At 41.8% G+C, this 21,724-nt stretch overlaps 1 protein-coding gene across 7 annotated transcripts in view; it reads right to left on the reverse strand.

Moving 5' to 3' along the window:
* Window positions 1–21,724, reverse strand: part of TANC1 (tetratricopeptide repeat, ankyrin repeat and coiled-coil containing 1) — a 201,972-nt gene that overhangs the window by 42,312 nt on the left and 137,936 nt on the right. For all 7 annotated transcript variants that reach the window (XM_090045663.1, XM_090045661.1, XM_090045660.1 and 4 more), the window contains 8 exons: window positions 17,387–17,512; window positions 16,099–16,380; window positions 14,926–15,077; window positions 8,434–8,665; window positions 5,374–5,540; window positions 2,432–3,039; window positions 775–883; window positions 426–548 (listed from right to left, as the gene is read on the reverse strand). In XM_090045663.1, the coding sequence (XP_089901789.1) occupies window positions 426–548; window positions 775–883; window positions 2,432–3,039; window positions 5,374–5,540; window positions 8,434–8,665; window positions 14,926–15,077; window positions 16,099–16,380; window positions 17,387–17,512 (1,799 nt within the window). The remainder of the gene's footprint in view (window positions 1–425; window positions 549–774; window positions 884–2,431; window positions 3,040–5,373; window positions 5,541–8,433; window positions 8,666–14,925; window positions 15,078–16,098; window positions 16,381–17,386; window positions 17,513–21,724) is intronic.

Raw genomic sequence — 21,724 nt, forward strand, 5'->3', positions numbered from 1 at the left:
AATACTATTCATGCACTATTTCTGGACATAATCTAGGTTCATACTAAAATTTACCTACTTTGGGCCTGATCTGATTCTTAAAGGGCACAAACTGCTAATTTACCATGCCAGCCAGAAATGGGCTGAAGCATGCTGCATTGTTCCACATTACTTCTCAAATTGGAGGTAGCGTACTCTAGCCAGTTAGCTCCGACTCTGCCAAGGAAATGAGTCTGCCTACAGTGCCACCCTAAGGCAGCCACACTACTTCTACTTTGGGATATAGCACATGCAAAGGCATGACATTTTTCAGCATGCTGCCTGACCCAGCAAATTAATGGTACAAGAAGTCGGTGACAAAATTCCTACTGATTTCAGTGGTACAAGGTCAAGCTCATTTTGTGGTGTAGCTGGAGTTGTGAATACACGAGTGCCTATTTTCTTACCTTCACATTAGGTGTATAGAGGTTTCTCAGAGAAGCAAGGGCAGCTGACAATCCATCAGTACTATATCCAATCCACAGAGCTTGAAGGTGACTGGAAGAAATTCCAGTCTTTTTACTAAGACCCTAGAAGAATGTGGATAAAATAGATACTTAACACAGGAATTAGAAAGAAAATTTCCTATTATGTCTAACCCATATAAAGAAACATAACTAATCTTTTTGTTAGCAAGCAATTTCAGGTGTTTATAAAGGCTAGTTGGAATTATTATAGCAACCATGCTGAATTCCCTTAGACGTTTTGCATTTCTGTAAAGATCATAAACCTCTGTCTTTAATCCCTGGGCTTTACCTTAAAAATGTGAGCTTTAAGAATGTGATGACCAAGTTCCATGGTTTGTTGACGGTTTAATTTTCCCTCCTGTCGAGAAAACATGAATGCCAGTAGAGCATGCCCATTCCTAATTAAAAGGGAATAAGACAGACACACATACTTAGTAACAATTTAGTTATATCATCTAAATTCCGTTTCTAATACCATCACACAAACCTCAGTTTTCTTTATTTTACCCAGGTAAACTTTTTAAATATCTCCGTGGCTAGATTTAGATTGTAGGACTGTCAAATAACCAAGAGAAAGGAAAACTATCTGATACTTGATCTAAGTTCATAACTTTTGCTAGACTGATGGAAGGTGTGACAGTTTTCTCTTTTTTTCCCCCAAGTACAGTGAGGGCACTTTTAAAAGAATAAATTTCAATTGAATGGGGTCATGGGAAATCTAAAGAGTCTCCTGGTGGAAAGCAGTCAGATCTCAGTACCAGTTCCAAAACTCCAGTGAAATGGCAGCGAGGGATTATCTGTGGATGGAAGGGGTGAAATCAAGACGACAACCTAAACAGATATTGTAAAGTTCCACTAAATCTGACTGTTGCACCTTTCCAGGCCTGAATACGAGACGGAATTCCATTCAACCCCTCACTGCCATTGGTTTGTTACTGAAAGAACACACAGTCTTTTTCTTTTGCTGAGATTACTGATGAAAATACTTTTTGGTGTTAAATGTAGGGGACAATATCCCTGCAAAAGCTTTACAACATATTTCTAATATGCTTCTGCAGTCAATTCCTAAGAGACCTGGGGGTTCTGATTTTAACACACAGTAAATGCAGGATGTGGGGTATTATGCAATTCAGTTGCAACTAGTCTATCTGTTTTAGCACATGAAATTCATGATACTGAAAATCCAAAAGACCTGAATCTTTTTTAAATTTTTGAAATGGGATTACCAAGCATTATACCACATATTAACTCTGCTGTTATAAACTTCAATTTAACTATATGCAATAATCTTTTTGTTTGTACAGCAGTATCACAGTGGGGAGCCAATTCATGATTATTTTAAAAGAAAGAACTTAAAAAGCCAAAAACTCCAAATAACACAGTAAAATAGGAGATGCAGAGTACAAGAATATGCAAATATACACACTGGTTCACAGACAGCATGTTTTATTGTGATGCAAGCTACATTAACCAAAAAGGTGGAGGTTAGTCCAAACTGAAACAATGACACTAGAAACAAAGTTGGAAAGATGGAAGGAACTGTCAGAATAATTAAAAATAAGAGACAGGCTAACCCCTCTCCTCTCCCCAAAACACCCCTCCCATTTTCCTTCAAAATCTGAATTTTCCTTCCAGCAGTTTCCTATTGCAAATTTTGTCAGGTAAATGAAAATAGAAGACTTCCATGTACCTGATGCTTTCCACTAAGAAACTGAAACTGCACAGTGGGGAAAATGATGCTCAAATATGCAGGCCCAGTTTGCATGGACCCTATTACAGAGTTACATGTAGCATTAGCAGCTAAAATTTTGCCCTAAACATAGCCCAGTTTTCCTCTGGGGAAAAACTGCTGTCCTAATACTACACATCAGCCCTTGAAGGTGATTGTAAAAATATGTAACAGCAACTATCTGTACAGACTGTAGTTTACTATAGTCTTTATTTACCTTGGCTCACATAAGAAGTCAGTATTTTCACCATCAGCTCTCCAAACAAGCCATTCCCTGAAGGAAGGATGGCAGAACATACGTGTTTTGTCACGCCTTTTTATCAGAAAACATGAAAGGGCCTCCATTCTCTGGTGGAAATCTTCCCATTCCAGTTCACCATTTATCTGACCAGCATTAATAGCTGTGAAAATCTGGTCATCTGTCATAGGATGAAGGGATGCTAGTGCCACATTTAATATTGGCAGGACTCTCTCAAAAGCAGAGTTGCTCATGAACTTCATGTTGCACTGAAGCAAATAAAGTTCTGACAGAGACACTGGAACTACTTTGTAGCTTGCACTTTTGATCACCAGGTGACCCTTTTGAAAAAGATCCAATGTCAATTTCAAATAGAGGTAAGATCCCAGGCTCCTCATGATCAGGTGATTACCCACTTTCCCGATTGTGGCTGCATCAGCTTTCCCATTTAAAGATATATTGTTTATAATTTCCTGACTGCTACTGATCCTGTACTGAATGTAGGCATTCAGATCACCGTGGATTTCTTTGTTGTCCGGGAAATTGTCGAGAGAAATTTTGAAAAAAGGTAATGAACTTGCTATTTCCTGTAAGAAAAAGCACACACAGGTACAAAAATTAGAGTCTAGCACAAATACTTTTGATATAGGCATTTATATAGATACTAGTGACTTGCCCATCAATAATAATGAGGGGGAGGGGGTGGGGATGGAGCACTACCACCCCGCTGCCCTGCACTGCTGCCAGTTCGTGTCTGGCCCCACATCACACCTCCTGCTCCACGTCCAGTCCCGCGCCCTCCCCCAGCACAGGGAGGTGGAGGGCCGCTGCCACACACCGCCCTGTGCCACTGCTGCTCCACATCTGGCTGCATGCCACCCACCCACTCTGCATCTGGCCCCGCCCACTCCAACCCCCCTGCTGTGAAGCTCCACAACTGGCTGCGCACCCCCACACCGCTCCGCGTCCAACCCTGCACCACCCCTCTCTCCTGCCTTTCTGAGTCCAGTCCTGTGCCACCCCCCCCCCACTCCACATCCAGCCCAACACCACCCCTTTCCTGTGTCCAGCCCCGCACCCCCCTGCTGTGGGGTGGTGAGTAACTGCTGCCAACCACTGTCTTGTGTTGCCACTGCTCTGCATCTTGCTGTGTGCCATTGCCCACTCCGTGTCTGGCTTCGTGCCACCCTTCCCGTTCCATGTCCGGCCCTGCCACCGCATCAGGCTCCCCCCCACTGTGCACAGGGCTCCACATCTGACTGTGTGTCACATCCCCGTTCCACATCTGGCCCAGTGCTATCCCCGCAGCTCTGCATCTGACCCTCCAACTCCCCCATCTCATGTCCACCCTGTGCCACCCCACCTGCTTCGCATCAGGCCCTGTGCCACGCCCCCCCCCGCTTTGCATCTGGCCCCACACCACACCTCCTCTCCCTGCTGCTCCACTCCACTGGAGTCATTCCCCACCCATCATTCTTGATGGGTATTCTTGATGCAGCACCGGCTGGAGCCACGCCCCCCAAGAGCATTATGGGCACACACACACACACAGACAGACTAAGCCTTTTATAGATATAGAATAAAAAGATCATTTAGCTGTTACAACCCTTTGCAACTACTGATGGTCCAGTTGAGCCTAAAGCCCCACTGGGCTAACACTTCTAGGGAACACCAGTTTCTATAGCCAAGAGCACAAGAGTGATGTGGCTAACATCATATCCAACTACCTTTGACTCACCAGCCTGAATGACCAAATATCCACGTACAGCTCAGTTCACTCAGGGAGCACTTTGGTATGAGTCTAGAGTAGAGCTAGAATACACATCTCTGGAGTCAGTGAGATGCTTTAACTGCTGTGCTACCATGGCCCACCTGTTCAAATACCCTGATAACAGGTCACACAACATATTTCTAAAAAGAAATAATTTCTCATATCACTAACGAATGGTTCAGTAAAGATTCAGCTAGAAAAGAACCACCACCTCACAGTAGACACTCTTCGGAGGACTGCCATGAGAGTATTGATCAAGCATACAAGATCCTTCTTAGTTTGAGGAGTGACAATTATTGCCATGCCACCTTGTGCTATAGCTATTTTTAAACACATGTTTATGGTGCATGACAAACAGTAATACCAATAGTGATCTTAGACTTGTTTCCTTGAAGAGCTATATATTTGTGCATTCTAGCAAATTTTGGAATGCCTTCAACAGAAATGGGCACCCCTGTAATGTAATTCACTTCCTGTTTAACTTATAAACAGTTAAATGAATTTAAAAAGATATCATTTCACCCCGTGTAGCTTTGAGAATCTGAAGTCAGCACATCTCTATGCCTCCAGAACATCAGATATTTGGACTGAATATTGGAGAAAGAATTTTAAAGAGTAAGTGTAAGTTTTCTGGGACTTGCTGAAAGAAGTATGGTAAGAAAAAATAGTGCTGAAGACAAGGACAAGCTTTAGAATAGGGAAGTTGTGGGGCTCCACTTTCTGGAAAGCGGAGATCTATAGTCCAGCCCTCAAAGAAACGCCGTATGAAGATGGGAGACAAACTCATCACACTATGGAGTTGGAGCAACTTGACTCCTAAAGCTTCAACTTCCTGTTCTCATCTCACCTGTAGAAAACAGGCCGAGAATATGGAAAATCAGGTTTGTTACTTGTGGTGTCACTAATCCCATCAGTATATTCCAGAAAGTGACAGAGAAAAAAGACAAATGTGTTATCAGATCCTTGAGCTCATACTTGTTCACCATAAAAAAGCATAAACAAGGCACAGTCCTTTATGTTTGTTTTTTGGTTCTGAATCCCCTTAAGAGTAGCACTTCAGCAAAGTATGTGGTTGTAGCAGTATGAAAACTTTTCACAGGAAAGGACAGTGATTAATTTTTGGCAAATTAAAAATGCACTTTATTCTTACCTGAAAGTTAGTTCTCACCGTCACAATCAGCTTCAACCAAGAAGGGAATTTAAAAATAATGTTTGTGATAAATGAAGAAAGTGTGTCACCATAATCAGGTTTGTGGAATTCAGCATCATTTAAACCATCTATCAAAATTATGTATTCTTCCTCGGGAATTTTCTGCTCTGAATAACAAAACAGTAAAAAACAAATAAATAAAAATGTGATTATGGGGGGGGGGGGGGGGGGGGGGGGGGGGGGGTTTTCCATAAAAGGGGACTCTTCCATAATTCTGAATGTCCTGAGAGGGGAAAAAATGTACCAGGAGAAGTATAGCAATAGCCATGGATGTTATTCCAATATCAGTGAAAGTAAGTTTAAAATATCAAATTGAAAACTACTAGCGACACCAACCTCACTTTAACATTTCATAATCTTTTCAGTCTGAATCTATTTAATTTTTATGCATTTTTACAGTTCATTTTGTTTAAAGTACAATTTTTAAAAATAATTTCATTTGGTAGATCTTATAAATCATGTAATCTCACAGTGTTTGGGTTAGAAATATCACAGAAGTACATTTACATACTACAAAAGTTGTTCTCATTGCACTTTATATTAAGATCCTATTTTGCAAACAGCTTATAAAGTGTTAAATGAAAAAAAAGTGTTACAAGCTTGTTACCAACATGAGTAATGTATATTACAGATGGTTGTAAGAATATTAATAGAAGGTCAATACATGGTTATGTTCAAGTTATGGACTGATTCTATCTAGTTATCACTTATTTAAGCATCTAGCATTTATTAAACTATTATAAACTGTTACATGAAGAAAAACTACATAAATAAATAAGGCATGAAACTACATATTTAATTGGTGCACAAGCAACCTAAATCCTGATATTTAAACTTGAGAGTTTATCTTTGTAACCTTGAAAATATCTTTTAAATGTCGCTTGTTGCATTTAATTCAATTGGCTTTTTAAATAAAGCACACTGAAAAACAAAATAGCACACAACAATACCCACAAATTCCATCACATGGCTTCATATATACATGCAGAAAGTTCATCAGCAAAATAAGTCTAAAGATTCATGAGTTCTGCAGGTGTCTGCATGCATCTCTAGCAGTCTACTCCCTATACTGCTTGTTCAAAAGAGAACCTAGAGATCAAGTAAAGGTGGGGCAGGGTGACACCTTAGAGAGTAGGACTGAGAGCCATGAACTTTTATAGGCAAAAGCTTCATCAGACTGCTTAGGAAAGGTGATTAAAATGACTACCACAGATCTATGAACCTAGCAGAATAGGTTGTTGCTTATGAAAACTCATGCCTCTCTCAGCTTGTAAATCTTTAAGCCGCCATCCTATCCCATCTCCTACTTGATCTCTTGATTTTCTTCTGCTATGTGGACCAACAGTAGATGGGGTAACAGATGCATGGAGACAGCTGGCAAAACTCATGAATTTTGGAGGTTGTTCCAGGCTCTGAAAAATCTTGTTCTAGAGCAGTGGTCACCAACCAGTCAATCGTGATCAACTAGTTGACTGGGGAGCCTCTGACACTCTCTCTCAGTCTGGGGGGGGACTTGGCCCCCCCAAACTGAGATCAGCTGTTAGAGGCTCCATGATCAGGAGTAGCGGGATGCATTTGGCCAAGCTGAGCTGCATCCCCTGCTGCTGGGGCCAGGCTAGCGGAGTGGAACGATCTGGGTGAGTGGGAGCCTCAGCTGCCAGGACAGGGTCAGAGCCTGGGTGGTTTGTCCAGGCACGTGAGGGGGCTCTTGCCACTGCGTGCACCCGGGTGGAGTGCCAGGGAGCACATGCTCCCTTGATCTGTTTGCGGGGCGAGGCAGCTACCCTGGGATGCTCGTCAGCAGAGAAGTGAAAGCTGCAGTTTTAAATTTGGTGTCCATTTTTCATGCCAAGTTTCAACTGCAGCTTTCACATTTGCTTCCCTGGGAGCTGGAACCAGGGCCCCACCACCAATGGGGCTGGGGTGAGGGAGGGCAGAGCTGGGGCCAGCCAGGAGAGCCATGTCTGGGGAAAGGGGGGGAGCTCATGGCACCATGTCAAGGAAGGAGGGGCCCAGCTGGGCTGGGAGAGCTGTGAGGGGAAAGTGTGTATGTGTCTGTTTGTCTGTGTCTCTGTGTGCGTTTGTCTCTTTCTGTTTCTGTGTGCATGCGTGTGTGTATATGTGTGTGCGCGTGTGCCCATGTGCAAAGAGTGAAAGTAGAGTGCATGCACCTGTGTCTGTGTGTGCATGTGTGTGTGTAAATTTGGCCATAGTCAGGGCAAGGAGAAGAGGCAGGCATGTGGCCCCCCTGCCCAGCCTATGTCAACTACAGTATGTCAAAAACTTACAGCCTGGCTATGGGTACCAGAAAAGGCATACTATTCCCTTAAAAAATAAATAAACCCCCCCCCATCCCCTTGCTAAATCTCAAGTCCTTGTTTTAAACTTGGGCTAAAGTTTTTAATGAAAAGGTTGCCAAAATTCTTTAACATGGGAAAACATCTTTTTCACAAGTCTCACCCTTAAAAAACAGAGTATCTCATTTGGGCAAAAATTTATGGCAGCAATGGACAGAGGAAGTTCTGACACTGAACGTCTTGAGTCAGATGCCTAGCACAGAAAATGTGGGCCCAAAATCATTTAAGTTTAGCAAAGTACAAGCAACTCAGAACGGTCTTTCCAAACAGGAAGTGTCAGTAACCATAATAATAAGTGGAGTTAACAGACCCACCTATAATTTATCCTATCATTTATAATTTAGCATATTCTATTAGCATTTTTCAAAATAGTGCTTTTTCAAGATCTTCTTAATAATGGGTTCTGCAGGATTTTATTTTAAAACCAAAACCCTTCCATCTGAATATGGTTTGTCTACTGTTATTATGAATAACATCCAATATGACTACAACTGAAAAAGATTAAAGAAAACAAATTTCTCTCTAGTGAAGTCACTTCTGCTGTTTTAATCACCTCCCTTACGTGGTTAAAATACATGCCAGATTACTCTTGGCTTTTCTGATCATGGAGTTTATAAAGTTTAGTCTCCGTTTCCTGGCATACCTTTCCTGAGGTTTGCAAGTGGCTCCAACACTCCTCTTTTAAAAGCTGCCACTGGATCTTGGACGCAGGACCTAAGGCTAAGCATGCTTTGTAGATGAGGCTCTTTTATTAGAAGATCTCGGTATGCCATTAACTGATGTGACCGGCAAAGTAAAGCTGCAATACTATGGACAAATTCTGGGACAAGACACGTGTACGTGTTGTCAGCTTGGCAATAGTGATAGGCAACGACCTGGGGGGGGAGGGGGGGAAAGAAAAAAAAAGAGAAAAAAAGAAATCAGGCTCTTTATTGTAAACAGTACTGTAAAAACACATCTTCTAGTTATGACAAAACATTACTCTCTCTCCCTTTGGGTGATCCCAAGCTACAGTATTTATTTGAATCCAAGACAAAGGTCCCTATCCCATTTAACATGGGAAAATAAGCTGCTCATCTTAATATTTGACTATGGGGGGAGGAAGAGGGAGGAGGGGGAGCCTGCTGCAGCTCCACCTCTGGCCCTGTTCTGGGGTCAGAGCTGCAGCAGCTGCCTGCCCCCCATCATCTGCCCCTGCTGCCACTTACCCTCCACAGCTCTGGCTTAGTCCCCAGCCCTACACTGGCCCGAGCAGAGAGCACAGTCACTCCAGGTCAAGCTCATGCAACAGTGCCAGCAGTGCGATAACCACTGCTCTGTGTCCAGGCTGGGGGAAGAGCGACTATATACTGAAGACCAGAGGCCAAGCTGAAGCCACAAAGGGTAAGTGGTAATGGAGGAGGGTGGAAGGCAGGTGGGATAGAGGGAGGGAACAGAGGTGGTGGGGGCACAGGCAGTATAGCAGGGGCCAGGTGGTGGGGGGTGCAGGCATGGCAGGGGGACAAGTGGTAGGGTGGGTAGGTGTAATCTGGGGGAAGCAAGCAGCAAAGGAGGAAAAGCACTAGGGAAAGAGGTGGCAGGGGGTAAGGGCCAGGGGCCAGGGTCACTTGACTCACCTGCTACCTGCCCCACCAGTGCTTTCCCTGCTGCAGTGATGGGTTTCTGTGTGCATGCAAATTTATGACGACCCTCCAATAGTTAGATTTTATACATGGAATATTAAAAGAAATGTATAATTTTCCATGTATACAATCTAATTATTAGGTGTCATCTTAAATTCAAAGTAATCTTGGATGAGTAAACACAGTATTTTCAAACTTTAGAAATATTACCCTGCTTCATAGGTTGTGAAGAATGAGCCTACTAAAGAAAAAGTATCATGACACAGAAAGGAGGATAGGAAATAGGATTACACTGGCAGAGAGTGGGAAGAAGAAATCTCAGTACAACTTTTGGCCATAAATCCCAGTATTGCTTTTGGACATAAACCATCCCTTACTTCTTGGTTCATGATTGGCGTTCACCAGGTAAAGTAATGTTTGTTCCCACAGCTAAACAACGAAGTACATAAGGAAGAGAAAAAAATCTTTCAGAGAAGTAACCAGAAACATTATCAAAGCTTTATCTCAGCAAACTGTTCTCTAGAATTTTACAGTATTCCTGAAGGAAGTCTGATGGGTGCAGAAGGTGCATGATGCTACTGTAATTGAAGGATGACTTGTACTTCAAACTTCCGATTATTTTTATGAAATCAATCCATCACAATAAGAAGCAATGCTTAAAAGTATAAGAATTTGCCATTCACTTGCCATCATTGTGTGAAATTCATTAGCACCTTTTCTAAAGGAAATGGGGAAAAAAACATCGTCTTTAAGATAACATACTAAAACAAAAGCAATTCTGAAGTGGACTGTTATCACCTGATAGGCAAAATATTAGCTTCTCAGAATCATATAAAGTAATGAAGAAATCATTTTAATCATCTACACTAGCTAATCACAGATTACCATCGGCAGCATACTGTGTATAAATGATCAAACTATCAAAATTTAGCTTTAAACTTTCTTGGATTGAGATAAGAGATCACCCAAAGCCATGAATCAGTTTGTTTCAGAGACAGTAGCCTGTCTGTTTTCCAAGCTGGAAGAATAATTTTACTAGACAACATATTGCAAAATGTGGAATGTTATGTATAAAACATTAACATCTTGTTCAAATGAATTCTTCCATCCTATGGGGACACAGCTTTAAGATGATTAATACTGAGGGGAATTTTACTGGCATTAGTCTTGAAAAAGCCTCATTCTCATGTGAGTCTTTGTCTAAAAATTCTTTTGGGGAAAACACAGCTACTTAATCTGATGTTTAGATCATACCATGCCTTTATTACAAGCCAACAATCTCCTTATCATAACTATGGAATGCATCTGATCAGAAGAAATGAAGTACTTGTTATCAATATAGCCAGCACGCGTTTGTTACGGGTAGGTCTTGCTTGACCAATCTCATTTCCTTCTACGACCAGGTGACCTATCACCTAGACAAGGGAGAAGAGATTGATGTCATATATCTTGACTTCAAAAAAGCCTTCAATCTGGTATCCCATGATCACCTCTTGGTGAAACTGGCCAGTTGTGGCCTTGGGTCCACCACAATCCACTAGCTGGAAAATTGGCTCCGTGGTCAGACCCAGAGGGTAGTAATAGATGGAAGTCAATCATCATGGTGTCCCGTGACCAGTGGGGTCCCCTCAAGGCTCTGCCCTTGGGCCCATATTGTTCAACATCTTCATTAACGATGTGGATATTGGAGTCAGAAGCGGACTGGCCAAGTTCACTGATGACACCAAACTTTGGGGCAAAGCATCCACAGCAGAAGACAGGCAGGTGATCCAGGCTGATCTGGACAGGCTCAGCAAATGGACAGACGAGAACATGATGGTGTTTAACACCAAAAAATGCAAGGTTCTCCACCTTGGGAAGAAAAACCTGCAGCATCCTTCTAGGCTCAGCAGTGCTACACTGGCTAGCACTATGGAAGAAAGAGACTTGGGGGTCATCATTGACCACAAGATGAACACAAGCCTGCAATGTGATGCTGTGGCTAGTAAAGTGACCAAAACGCTGGCTTGCATCCATAGATGCTTCTCAAGCAAATCCCGGGATGTCATTCTCCCCTTGTACTTGGCCTTGGTGAGGCCACAGCTGGAGGACTGCATCCAGTTTTGGGCTCCACAATTCAAAAAGGATGTGGAGAAGCTTGAGAGAGTCCAGAGAAGAGCCACACACGTGATCAGAGGTCAAGAAAACAGATCTTACGATGACAGGCTGAGAGCCATGGGGCTCTTTAGTCTGGAAAAGCACAGGCTCAGGGGTGATCTGATGGCCACCTATAAGTTTATCAGGGGTGACCACCAGGATCTGGGGGAACGTTTGTTTACCAGAGCGCCCCAAGGGATGACGAGGTCAAACGGTCATAAACTACTACAAGACCGTTTCAGGCTGCATGTAAGGAAGAATTCCTTTACTGTCCGAGCCCCCAAGGCCTGGAACAGCCTGCCATCGGAGGTGGTGCAAGCACCTACATTGAACACCTTCAAGAGCAAATTGGATGCTTATCTTGCTGGGATCCTATGACCCTAGCTGACTTCCTGCCCTTTGGGCAGGGGGCTGGACTTGATGATCTTCCGAGGTCCCTTCCAGCCCTGATGTCTATGAAATCTCCTTTTTCTCGCAACTTAGCCATTTTGAGCTTCAGTAGCTGGTATCAGGAAAATGAAAACAAATGGAGGTCAACAATAAATATATCCAGAATTTGTCAACACACTGTAATAATCTGGCATTAGATGGGCTAAACATTGGAGCATTTTCTAAATGTGAGGGTGTTCACAATTTTTTTATTCTAACCCAATTATATTGATGATTACATAAAAGGAGAGGGACAAGCGAGAAATGCCACTAATGGTTAGAAAAGACAATTAATAACTATGCAGTATCAATTTTGTTTATTTATACTGTAGGACCTTTGAGACACTGCTGCACAGTGCTTAGTGACTGGGGCCTCAAACCTCTACACACATACACACACACACACACACTTTATTTCAATAAATAAAGGTATGAGCTAAAAGAAGCTTTACTGAGGCTCATAGAGCAAAGGATCTTACTTTTCAGAAAAAAGATTTTAGCAGAGGAAGGGCCTCTTGGGTGAAAACACACCAGGAACAGAAACTTTTTCCAGCATTGACTGACAACTGAAAACCTAATGTCTTTTTATGCATGCCAGAGATCCATGCCCTCAACCTTCAGATAAGCCTGCTGAAACATGCCATGCCAAGAATTACCAAAGACCAAATAGGAACCCACTAGTCAAACAATGCTCTGATTTCTAAATGAAACAAAATCAAAGCATGTCAGTGTTTCACATATATGTCGACATTCTATGTAAAACTGATTTCAAGGCACAGTGCACAAATTTTTAACAGCTGGGTCCAAGCTATTTTATGTACCACCTTCTCTCACCCTCAAGAGGCAATTGGACAGCTATGATGTCACTATCTCCCAGGTCAACTCTTGGGAGCCAAGGGAAAGAGCACTGTTGCTAAAGAACTCAGTGCTCTGGGACTCTCAAGAAAGGAGAAAGATGAGCCCAAGTCCTGCCATGGTGAAGGGATGCTGAAACATCCTCTTGACTTTTGCATTATTATTGTAAAAGACATGCACTAAAGAGACCTGGCAACATTCACCTGGAAGAAGTCCCATCACTGGCACAACTATGTCACTCTTAGTTTTTGTAATCTTTGCCTAAGCCGGGAGTATTGGAAGCACTATAAGCAAACCAAACATTTTATCTGTCATTATTTCTTCCAAAATGGCACTGCAGAAGCTACACCAAGAACAGCTTGGTGCAGAGTAGCTGTCTAAACAATAGGTTTGAAAGGATTCCATTTTTTAAACCAATAAATAGTGATTTCATGGCATACTCAGAGACAGGAAAATATTTCCATCGGTAATAACTGAAATGTATAAAAAGGGAAACCTTAGCTCTGTTACTGGACAGTGGAGAAAGTGATGAAAGGACAGAGGACACAAGGGTTAAAGAGAAAAACAATGGGCACCCTACTGACTGATCAGTTAGCTATTTTTCTGGCATAATGACTCATCAGTTAGCTGCATATTCACAGGTGCCCAGTGGGCTGGAGGGAGATAACAGGCTACTTTAACAACCCCCTATCCAAAGCCCAGATGGGAGAGAAGGAAGAGTATTCAAGGCTGCAGCCTAGTGGCAGCAGGGTCCTGCCCAGGCTGGACAGAGGTGGCTAAGTGTGCAAGGGGGTCGGGGAGGCTGCTGTCTCCCCCCTGTTCCCAGAGCTCTGGGAGTGCTGCTACCCGTTTCTTTTGGTCCCCACCTGTCCAGCTCTTTCCTAATGAACAGACAGAATGATTTAAGGAAGATACGATTTATTGGTTTATGAATATTTACTTTTTTATATTTTGACTAGAAGCACCCTCAGGAGAGGCATGGGGGCATATGTCTCCCTCAGATCTGTGCAGTGTGAAGGCAGGCTGTCTGCTGACCGTGCTTGGGGCTGGGGCTACTCCAGCCTCTTCCCAGTCGCTGCAGTCAGGCCAGGTGGGGCAGGGCAGGTAGCAGCACCGCCGGAAGGGGATCTACAGCAAATTTTGGGGTGGCTCTAGCCCCCCTCTGAAGTTCCGGCCTGAGTGCAGCTCTGGGAGGAGGCTGGAGCAACCCCAGACCCTAGCATGCAGCAGGGAACCTGCCCCACCCCAGCTGGGCAGCACTTGGCCCTGCCCCAGCCCCACTTCCATCCTCACCACAGAGGCCTTGATCTGCACCCCCATTCTCCTTCCCCTCCACCCCCCCAACAGACTTACCAGCCAGATGCTGCTCTCTAAGCTGCTGGGCTGCATTCCTGGCTGCATGCTTGCTGTGGCTGCATGCATGTATGCAGCATTTATCAGCAACATTATCGGCCACATCAGGCAAAAAAAGCCAACTGCCAATAATGTTAATTTTCCCTTTATCAGTGCTGATACAATATTGATTGATATATCAGTGCACCTCTAATTTTGATATGCGATTTTATAAAGCTTTTAACAGTACACTGTGATTAATAAATTGTCTGCTGCCCACACCTTTAATTTCTTGCACTCTTAAAAATTGAAATAGATAAAAATCAAAAAAAAATTGCCAATTTGTTGCATTCCTGAAAACTCAAAAAAAGAGAGATAAAAATCTAAAATGCTTAAAAATATACATTGATTTTAGTGGTCGAAATTATTACAAAAAATAAAACCCACAAATTTTGCCAAGCCTAACAATACAGGATTACCATCTAGTCATGACTGCTATTGAAAAGACAAATTTTAACTCAATGTAGCAATCAAGTACTAATTCATATGAAAAATGAGAGAAACCTGGTCAACTATGCATGGTACAGCCTACACAAGTGTCCTCAATTACCTTCCTGTCTTCTGCTCTTCCACGTAGCACAACCAGGGAGCCCTGAAAAAGCACCATTTCCCACCCCACACCACCTTCCCCTGTCTCTCAACATTTAAAAGCTTTTTCTGGGAAGGGAGGGGGAAGTCTAGTGATGCGTGTGAAAAGTTACCTTTGAAGCAAGGCGTCGCACTGAATCACCAGTTTGATTTTGATGCTCAGGAGTACCAGGAGAACTCAGAGACTTCACTGTATTGCTACCATTTGTGGAAGGGGCAGATGAAGATAACTGTGTGAGGGGAATCTCCTGACAGGGGTCACCACCTAAAAAAAATTCACAGACCAAAAAGTTGCAATAAGGGTCTAATGCATGGGGGTACCATTATTTTTGCGAGCTTGCACATGCACACACACACGCTATCATCTGTAACTAGTTACTGACTAATGCAGCTATACATTATCATCTTTATAAAGGGATTTAACTAAACTCTGTGCTGAAACAACAGTAAATAAGGAAAGCAGCACAAGGATTACATATATAAGTACAAAAATGCTGCTTAAAAGTGTGTTTATGGAGTACCTATGCTAAAACTTGCAGCAGTTTCAGTGAACAATGCATCAATTCTGGATGTATGAAGTCTACAGGTACCTGTAGTAATTGCCTACATGCAAATGTTGCCCCTCTCTTACACATGTTCAGGGAGAGCAGGATCTGACAGTGATGAAGGGGGGAAGAAGTTGGGAGAGGGGGCAGAGGGGAAGGGGGCTACCTGATTTCTTAGATTTTCCCTTTTGTAGCAGTGCAGGGGACGGGGGGCAAATTCAAGGCAAATCTCCAATAAGTAGACTGTATACCTAGAAAAGTTTAATAAATGTATAATTTTTCTACATATAGAATCTAATTATTGGGGGGGGGGAAGTCATCTAATATTCAGGGTCATCTTATATTTGAGTAAATATGGTAAATTAAGAACTAAATCATGCAGTGTTTTATGGATTAACATTGGGAAATGATCACTCTGGGGCATCCTCCTCTCCCAAAGCCAAAAACTGGTGGAAGAAAGTCAAGATAACAGTCAATTGCAGCCACTCAGTCAGAAAGGTTTGGTGTAAGGACAGAGTGGCAGGAATAATTATTTCAACAAATACCTCATTTTTAAGGGGCTTAACTCCTATTCTATGCTAAGGATGTAGTTGTCAAACCATGCCAGGTTGATGGCATCTCTTTCTCTTCCCCACCCACCTTATGGAGGAATGTGTGTAGAAAACAATAAGGTCTGTAATTATTTGCATCTGATTCTTTGTACTAACACAACCTACATCATTATTTACAAGAGAAACATACTTTTGGGAGATGAATTAGGACTGTTCGACGCAATCTGCCTCATGCGACTTCCGTGGCAGCTCAGTGCCACCAGTCTTGAAACAACAGCAGTCTTCCCAAATCCCACATTTCCAGTAATAACTGCTCCCCTGTTTTCTGCCAGCTCTGTATTCTTCAAGTTTTCTTCAATCACTTGAAACAGCCAATCTCTTCCAACAAACACAGAGTCTGTTGTTATGCTTGGCACTTCAAACAATAGTGGCTTTAGCAAGATGTCTTGAGGCTTATAGGGGACAAAACGTGCTGAGGAGGGAGTAAGGAAAATGTAAGTAATTATGCAATAAAAGCTTATTCAAATGCAGCATCATTTTTAGACGACCATTTTGAAAACTTTTGCAGGATGTGTTTGCAATTTATTTTATTCCTTTTAATATGAAAATGTTTATAGCTGGTTCACTGAACTGACTAAAATTAACATCTCTAGTGTGAATTAAATCCTATTTATGATAAAATGCCAATAATTGTTGGGATTTTCTTTCAGGTTGGATGAACCTTGATAGTGAAAATGCTGCTGTGCTGCGATTGCTTGAAATGTTATTTAAAAAAAAAAAAAAAAAATCAAATGTGTTGTATATTCATACTTGAAAAACACTATAGAATTCTCTAATTCAGGACTTGCAACAAATAGTTTAGAGAAAGAAAAATAAACAGAAATAGAAACGTGATTATTTTGCTTCAAAATACAAAAATATAATTATATGAAAGTTAAAGGAGGAACATAGCTGGGCTTGATTGAAAAAACTATGTTTACAATTAGGTGCAATTTGACTGCTTGAATTTTTCTGTTTTTAATTAAGCATTACTAGTCATTTAAACAGAAGCAGTAGGTGACCAAGTAGAGAAGAGTAAATAAAATGTTTGCACATCACCTGAAAAGAACAAAATCCCACTGTTTTCTAGTCCCAAAGCCAGTTTAAATTGGATTATCCGCATAGCACTGCACATATTAGAACCAACCAAATGTGACTTAATCACTTTTCTTTCATATATAAGGTTCATGTACAAAGATATTATCAAAATTCTCTTTAAGTATTTTTGGTTTCTTTACATACAGTGTACTCTGTGCTATCTGGATCATGTGGAGGATACTGGATACATGTACTTAAGCTGTACTTCAGACGAATCAAGGGACTCCTTAATTTAGCTTTTCAATATTGAAGGAATATTGGATACATGAGGTACAGAAGATCCAGGCTGTATCTGCTACAACTGTCTATCTGTTGCACGATAACCAGAAATGTATAAATACCTTTAATTTCTTGTTGTACTCTTCCTCCTGCAGTATTATGCCACGGTAAGCGAATTGAGGTGCGTAGGGGAGTATTCCTTTGTCCATCCAAATAACTCAAATCTTCAAGCTTGGTTGAACTTGTTGCTACAATAATAAATAGCAAAGTTGATATTTTCCTCCACGTAAGCAGTTGCACAGAACAAAAATATGTATAATACTACAACATATAATTATGTATACAACATATTACAATATTGTAAGCGTGTTTATGCCTTCAAAACAATTTATTCATTAATATTTCTGAAGAGTTGCATTTCCAGAAAGACTAAAATTTTTGATGATTCTGGCAGTTTTCCTCTGAAAACAGAGGTATAAAGTAACTTTAAAAAATAAAGTATTTTGAACATCTCACCAACTCACAAAAAATATCCTTCTTTAAATTAGATACGTTCTGTTTGGGTTACATTTGTACTATGAAGTATTACCAAAATTTAAAATGTCAAAATGCCCAGTGAGAAGCTAAGAAAAGCACAAGCGTTTCACTGAATTATGACAGTCTGGCATTCAGAAATTATTTAGTAAAGCTTCAATACTTCCAAGAAGAAACACAGCAAGGTAGCTAGATGACTCTTTTGCCCCAGTGATTTCATTCATAGTTGCTGGCAATCCAAGTCTTGCAATTAGACAAGCAGACATTGTGTGCACTACTTCACCATATCCAGTACATTAACAATCACCCCATTAACTGCACAACTCTACGCATATAGAAATAGTTTTCTGAATCCTAAAAGCTCTTACTTGGAAAAGAAATCTTCTGCAACGACAGACAACCAACCTCAGAATTTATGCAATAAAAATGTTGACTCTGCAGTATAATGGTACACTACCCACTTTTGCTAAGACTGAGAGCATGTAACATACTGCATGTAGCAAGCCTAAGAGTGCACATCACTTAAACGGACACTTTCCAGTATTACTGCAGTGCTTGGTTGAAGTCATTCACATTGTATAATTTATATAGTGTTTTGGGATCAAAGGCACTTAAGATTACATATCTTTCTGTACTACCAATTAGGTCTTCATTCCATTTTCCAGACATTCATTTCCCCTTTCTCTCTCTCTTGTGTTTCAAGCAATACCAACATTCACATGGTTTCTTGTTTACTTTCTGGTTGAAAACAACCCTAACAATGATGTCAACAGCGCATTGGGACCAGGGTTAGCTGGTTAATTGTTGCTACAATAGTTAGGGTAGTTAGATCCTGCGTTCCTTTTCATTGGACTAAGCAAAATGATGGAAATAAAGAAAAAAGTTAAGAATAAAGAGGCACTCATTCAAAGTTTTGAGACAGGCTAGGCCCATTTGGGTAGTGATGGACAACATTTTTAGTGCAGAAATGTTTCACAGAACAACTCGTACTCTGACTGAAAAAAACAAAATCAGCAAATGTGTCAAATTTCAAATTGAATTCCTAACAGAAAAATATACTGAAAAAATAAATTTTAACAGATGTGATTTTTCATTTTAAAATGTCTACAGTTTAAAGTCTGTCTAAATATAGTTTAAGAAGAGCTGAACCTGAAGATGAAACAATTTAATTTGATCTGAAAAAAAACAACTTTCTCCTTTTTTTTTTTTTTTTTTTTCACATCAACAAGAAAACTAAACCTTTCTTGGGTGGACCCCACACTTTCTTTGACCAACAAGTCTAGAGCCAGTGAATCAACAACACTGGAGACTCTCCAGCTATCCCCTCCATAGATGGGAATGCAGCAGCCACTGGGTTACAATTCTGAGCCTGCATTTCCAGCTGCTCTGCCTTGGCAGTCCTCTGCAGGTTACACCAACATGAAGCCTGGTTCTTTACTCTAAGTCACTTCTTACATCTAGTCCATTAATAGCTCCTTACAAGTTGTTTCTCTTAATCTAGATAAGGATTTCAATTCTTATTTATTGTGGAAAGCCTTCAACATCAAATCTGTTACTTTTAGATGCATTCATTCCACAGCACAGCAAATGCTGAGAAACAGAACCAAATCCCAGGGTCAAGCCAAGCAATTTTATTTTAATCATAAATAACATTACAACTGTCAATATAAATACGTACAGTATGGGCTGTGGTGCCTTAAAATCTATTTTTAAACTGTATTCAGTTTGTTTACTCAATAGCCATTTTACTTTAGTTGCACACGTCTCAGGTCTTAAACACAGTGGCTGTCACCTGAGTATTTCTGGATCAGAGATTATACCTTGCAACATGTGGACAGTACCTAGCACATTCAAGCACCGTGCCTTTGAGCCTGTCTACATTACAGGGCTTCTGCTGTTACCAATATGCCAGCAGAGCCCTCTAGTGGAAACTAGGTGTATGCTGGCAGAAGAGTTTTTTCCTGCCAGTATTGTTACCACACTTTTCCAGATGACACATGCTAAACCAACAGAAGCCCTCTTCTGTCAGGGGGTTTGCCAACATAGTACTCAGCTACAGGATGCGATCTTTCCACATTCCTAGTCAATATAACTATGCCAGCAGAACTTGTAGACAGTACTCCAGCCTTTGTAAAACCACACACAGCATAAAGCCCAACCAGCCCCACGTACCATGTGGGACTGAGCCAGGCAGATGTTGCACACAACACCCAGTGCCAGTCCAGGGTGCACACTGCACATGGCACCTGAGCCAGGCTGTGGCGTGTGCTGCATTTAGTGCCTGCACCAGATCAACTCTGCACACTAGATCTGGGGCCAGTCTTGATTCAGTCAACAAACCAGACCCATGTGCTAGATCCAGCACGCACGGCATCTGAAGCGGGTACCACATGCAACACGTATCTCAGGCCAGTCCAGGTACCAGGCACTGCACACATCCTGACCAGCCCCATGCGTTTTACATGGCCAGCGCAACATACCAGGCAGATCTATGGCATGTGCTACATGCAGCTTCTGTACTGCACCAGCCCCACATGCTGGATCTGGAGCACAGGCCAGTCTGTGAGCCCATTCTGGCCCACATGTTGGCCCCACACCCCTTTCCCAGTTTGCAGGGCTAGATCACTTTGACACTCCTGATCTCCATTTTAAAAGATCAAGGTCCTTAAGTTATTACCAATTAAAAATCGATCTTCACAAAGCTGTGCTTCATATGTACAGTATAGTCATCGGTTTTTCTAGTCATTAGAAATCCTTGTTAATTGAAGGAGATCTAAACAGAGTGATACAGAATCCTCTTAATCCTTCTAAAACGTTTACATAAACTAAATCCTACTTCATATGTCATGTGCCTAACTGGCATTTCCACAGCTGCGTATTCGCTATCTGCTTGTTTTGGTACTAGCATACAGTTTCAATTCCCAGTAACAGAGTTTGGATTCCACCCTTCATTTGACTATTGACATGTTCACTAGGCTGCTTTAATGTCTGTGTAAGTGCCCACGGGCAATATAACTGCCCAGGTACAGACATAACACCCTACAAGCACCAAAACTTTTGTTGCCAAAAAGCCACAAGTACTTGGTGTTTATTGCCACAGGAGGAAGATGACCCTCCCTGCCTTTTAACCCAATAGTTCAGTAGTTGCCAGGAAGCAGAAGATGCTGGTTTTGAATCTGCATCTCCTGCTTTCCAGCAAAATGCCCCACCTATACCATGAGCCAGGTATTTACCAACCTCTCTCCAGCCTTCCCCATGAAGTTGACCAAATGGGTAGCCAGGAGAAGAACAAAATCAGAGGGAGAATGACTCGAGACAGATGCTGTCGTGAAAGGGAGGGGGCCCCAAAAGCCCCCTGGAAGCCATTCATTTAATCTAATAAACATTAAATGCAAGGTGCAGTGGGCCAGCTTCAAGCTAGAGAGTGTCTGAACAATGCCTTCCCTACCATGGGAGATACAAGAAAAGCAGGTTCAAGCCCCTGGTAGGTGAGGGGGCCTTCTGTTCTCTGAGCAAATGCCCTAGCCGCTACGTTATTGGGCTAAAGGTGAGTGGATCTGCTTCCCCTGCTATCACCTTACTTCTGTGGGGTAAACATGCTGGGCTCTCTTATACCACCACAGGTGGAATCCAACAGAATCCAATTTGTATGTAAGTGCGAAAAATACCATTAGGCAGTTATGCAAGTGCTATTTAAGCACATGGAGGTTAAACAGGATTTAGGCCACTGTCAACAAGGCTGATAATTAAAATGTTTGTTGACAACTTCTGGTGTAGTTTCACATAAAAGACCAACCTACTTCATATATGTCAGTGAATTATGAAAATATAGCCCACATCTTGCAACTATACAATGGAAAGATCCACAACTCATCCAATCTTCTATCTCCTTATTAAACCAAATGCATTAGAAAGAGAGAACAACG

The sequence above is a fragment of the Crocodylus siamensis genome, chromosome 4 (genome assembly GCF_052110815.1).
Source record: "Crocodylus siamensis isolate JL-2025a chromosome 4, ASM5211081v1, whole genome shotgun sequence".
NCBI classification, from domain to species: Eukaryota; Metazoa; Chordata; order Crocodylia; family Crocodylidae; genus Crocodylus; species Crocodylus siamensis.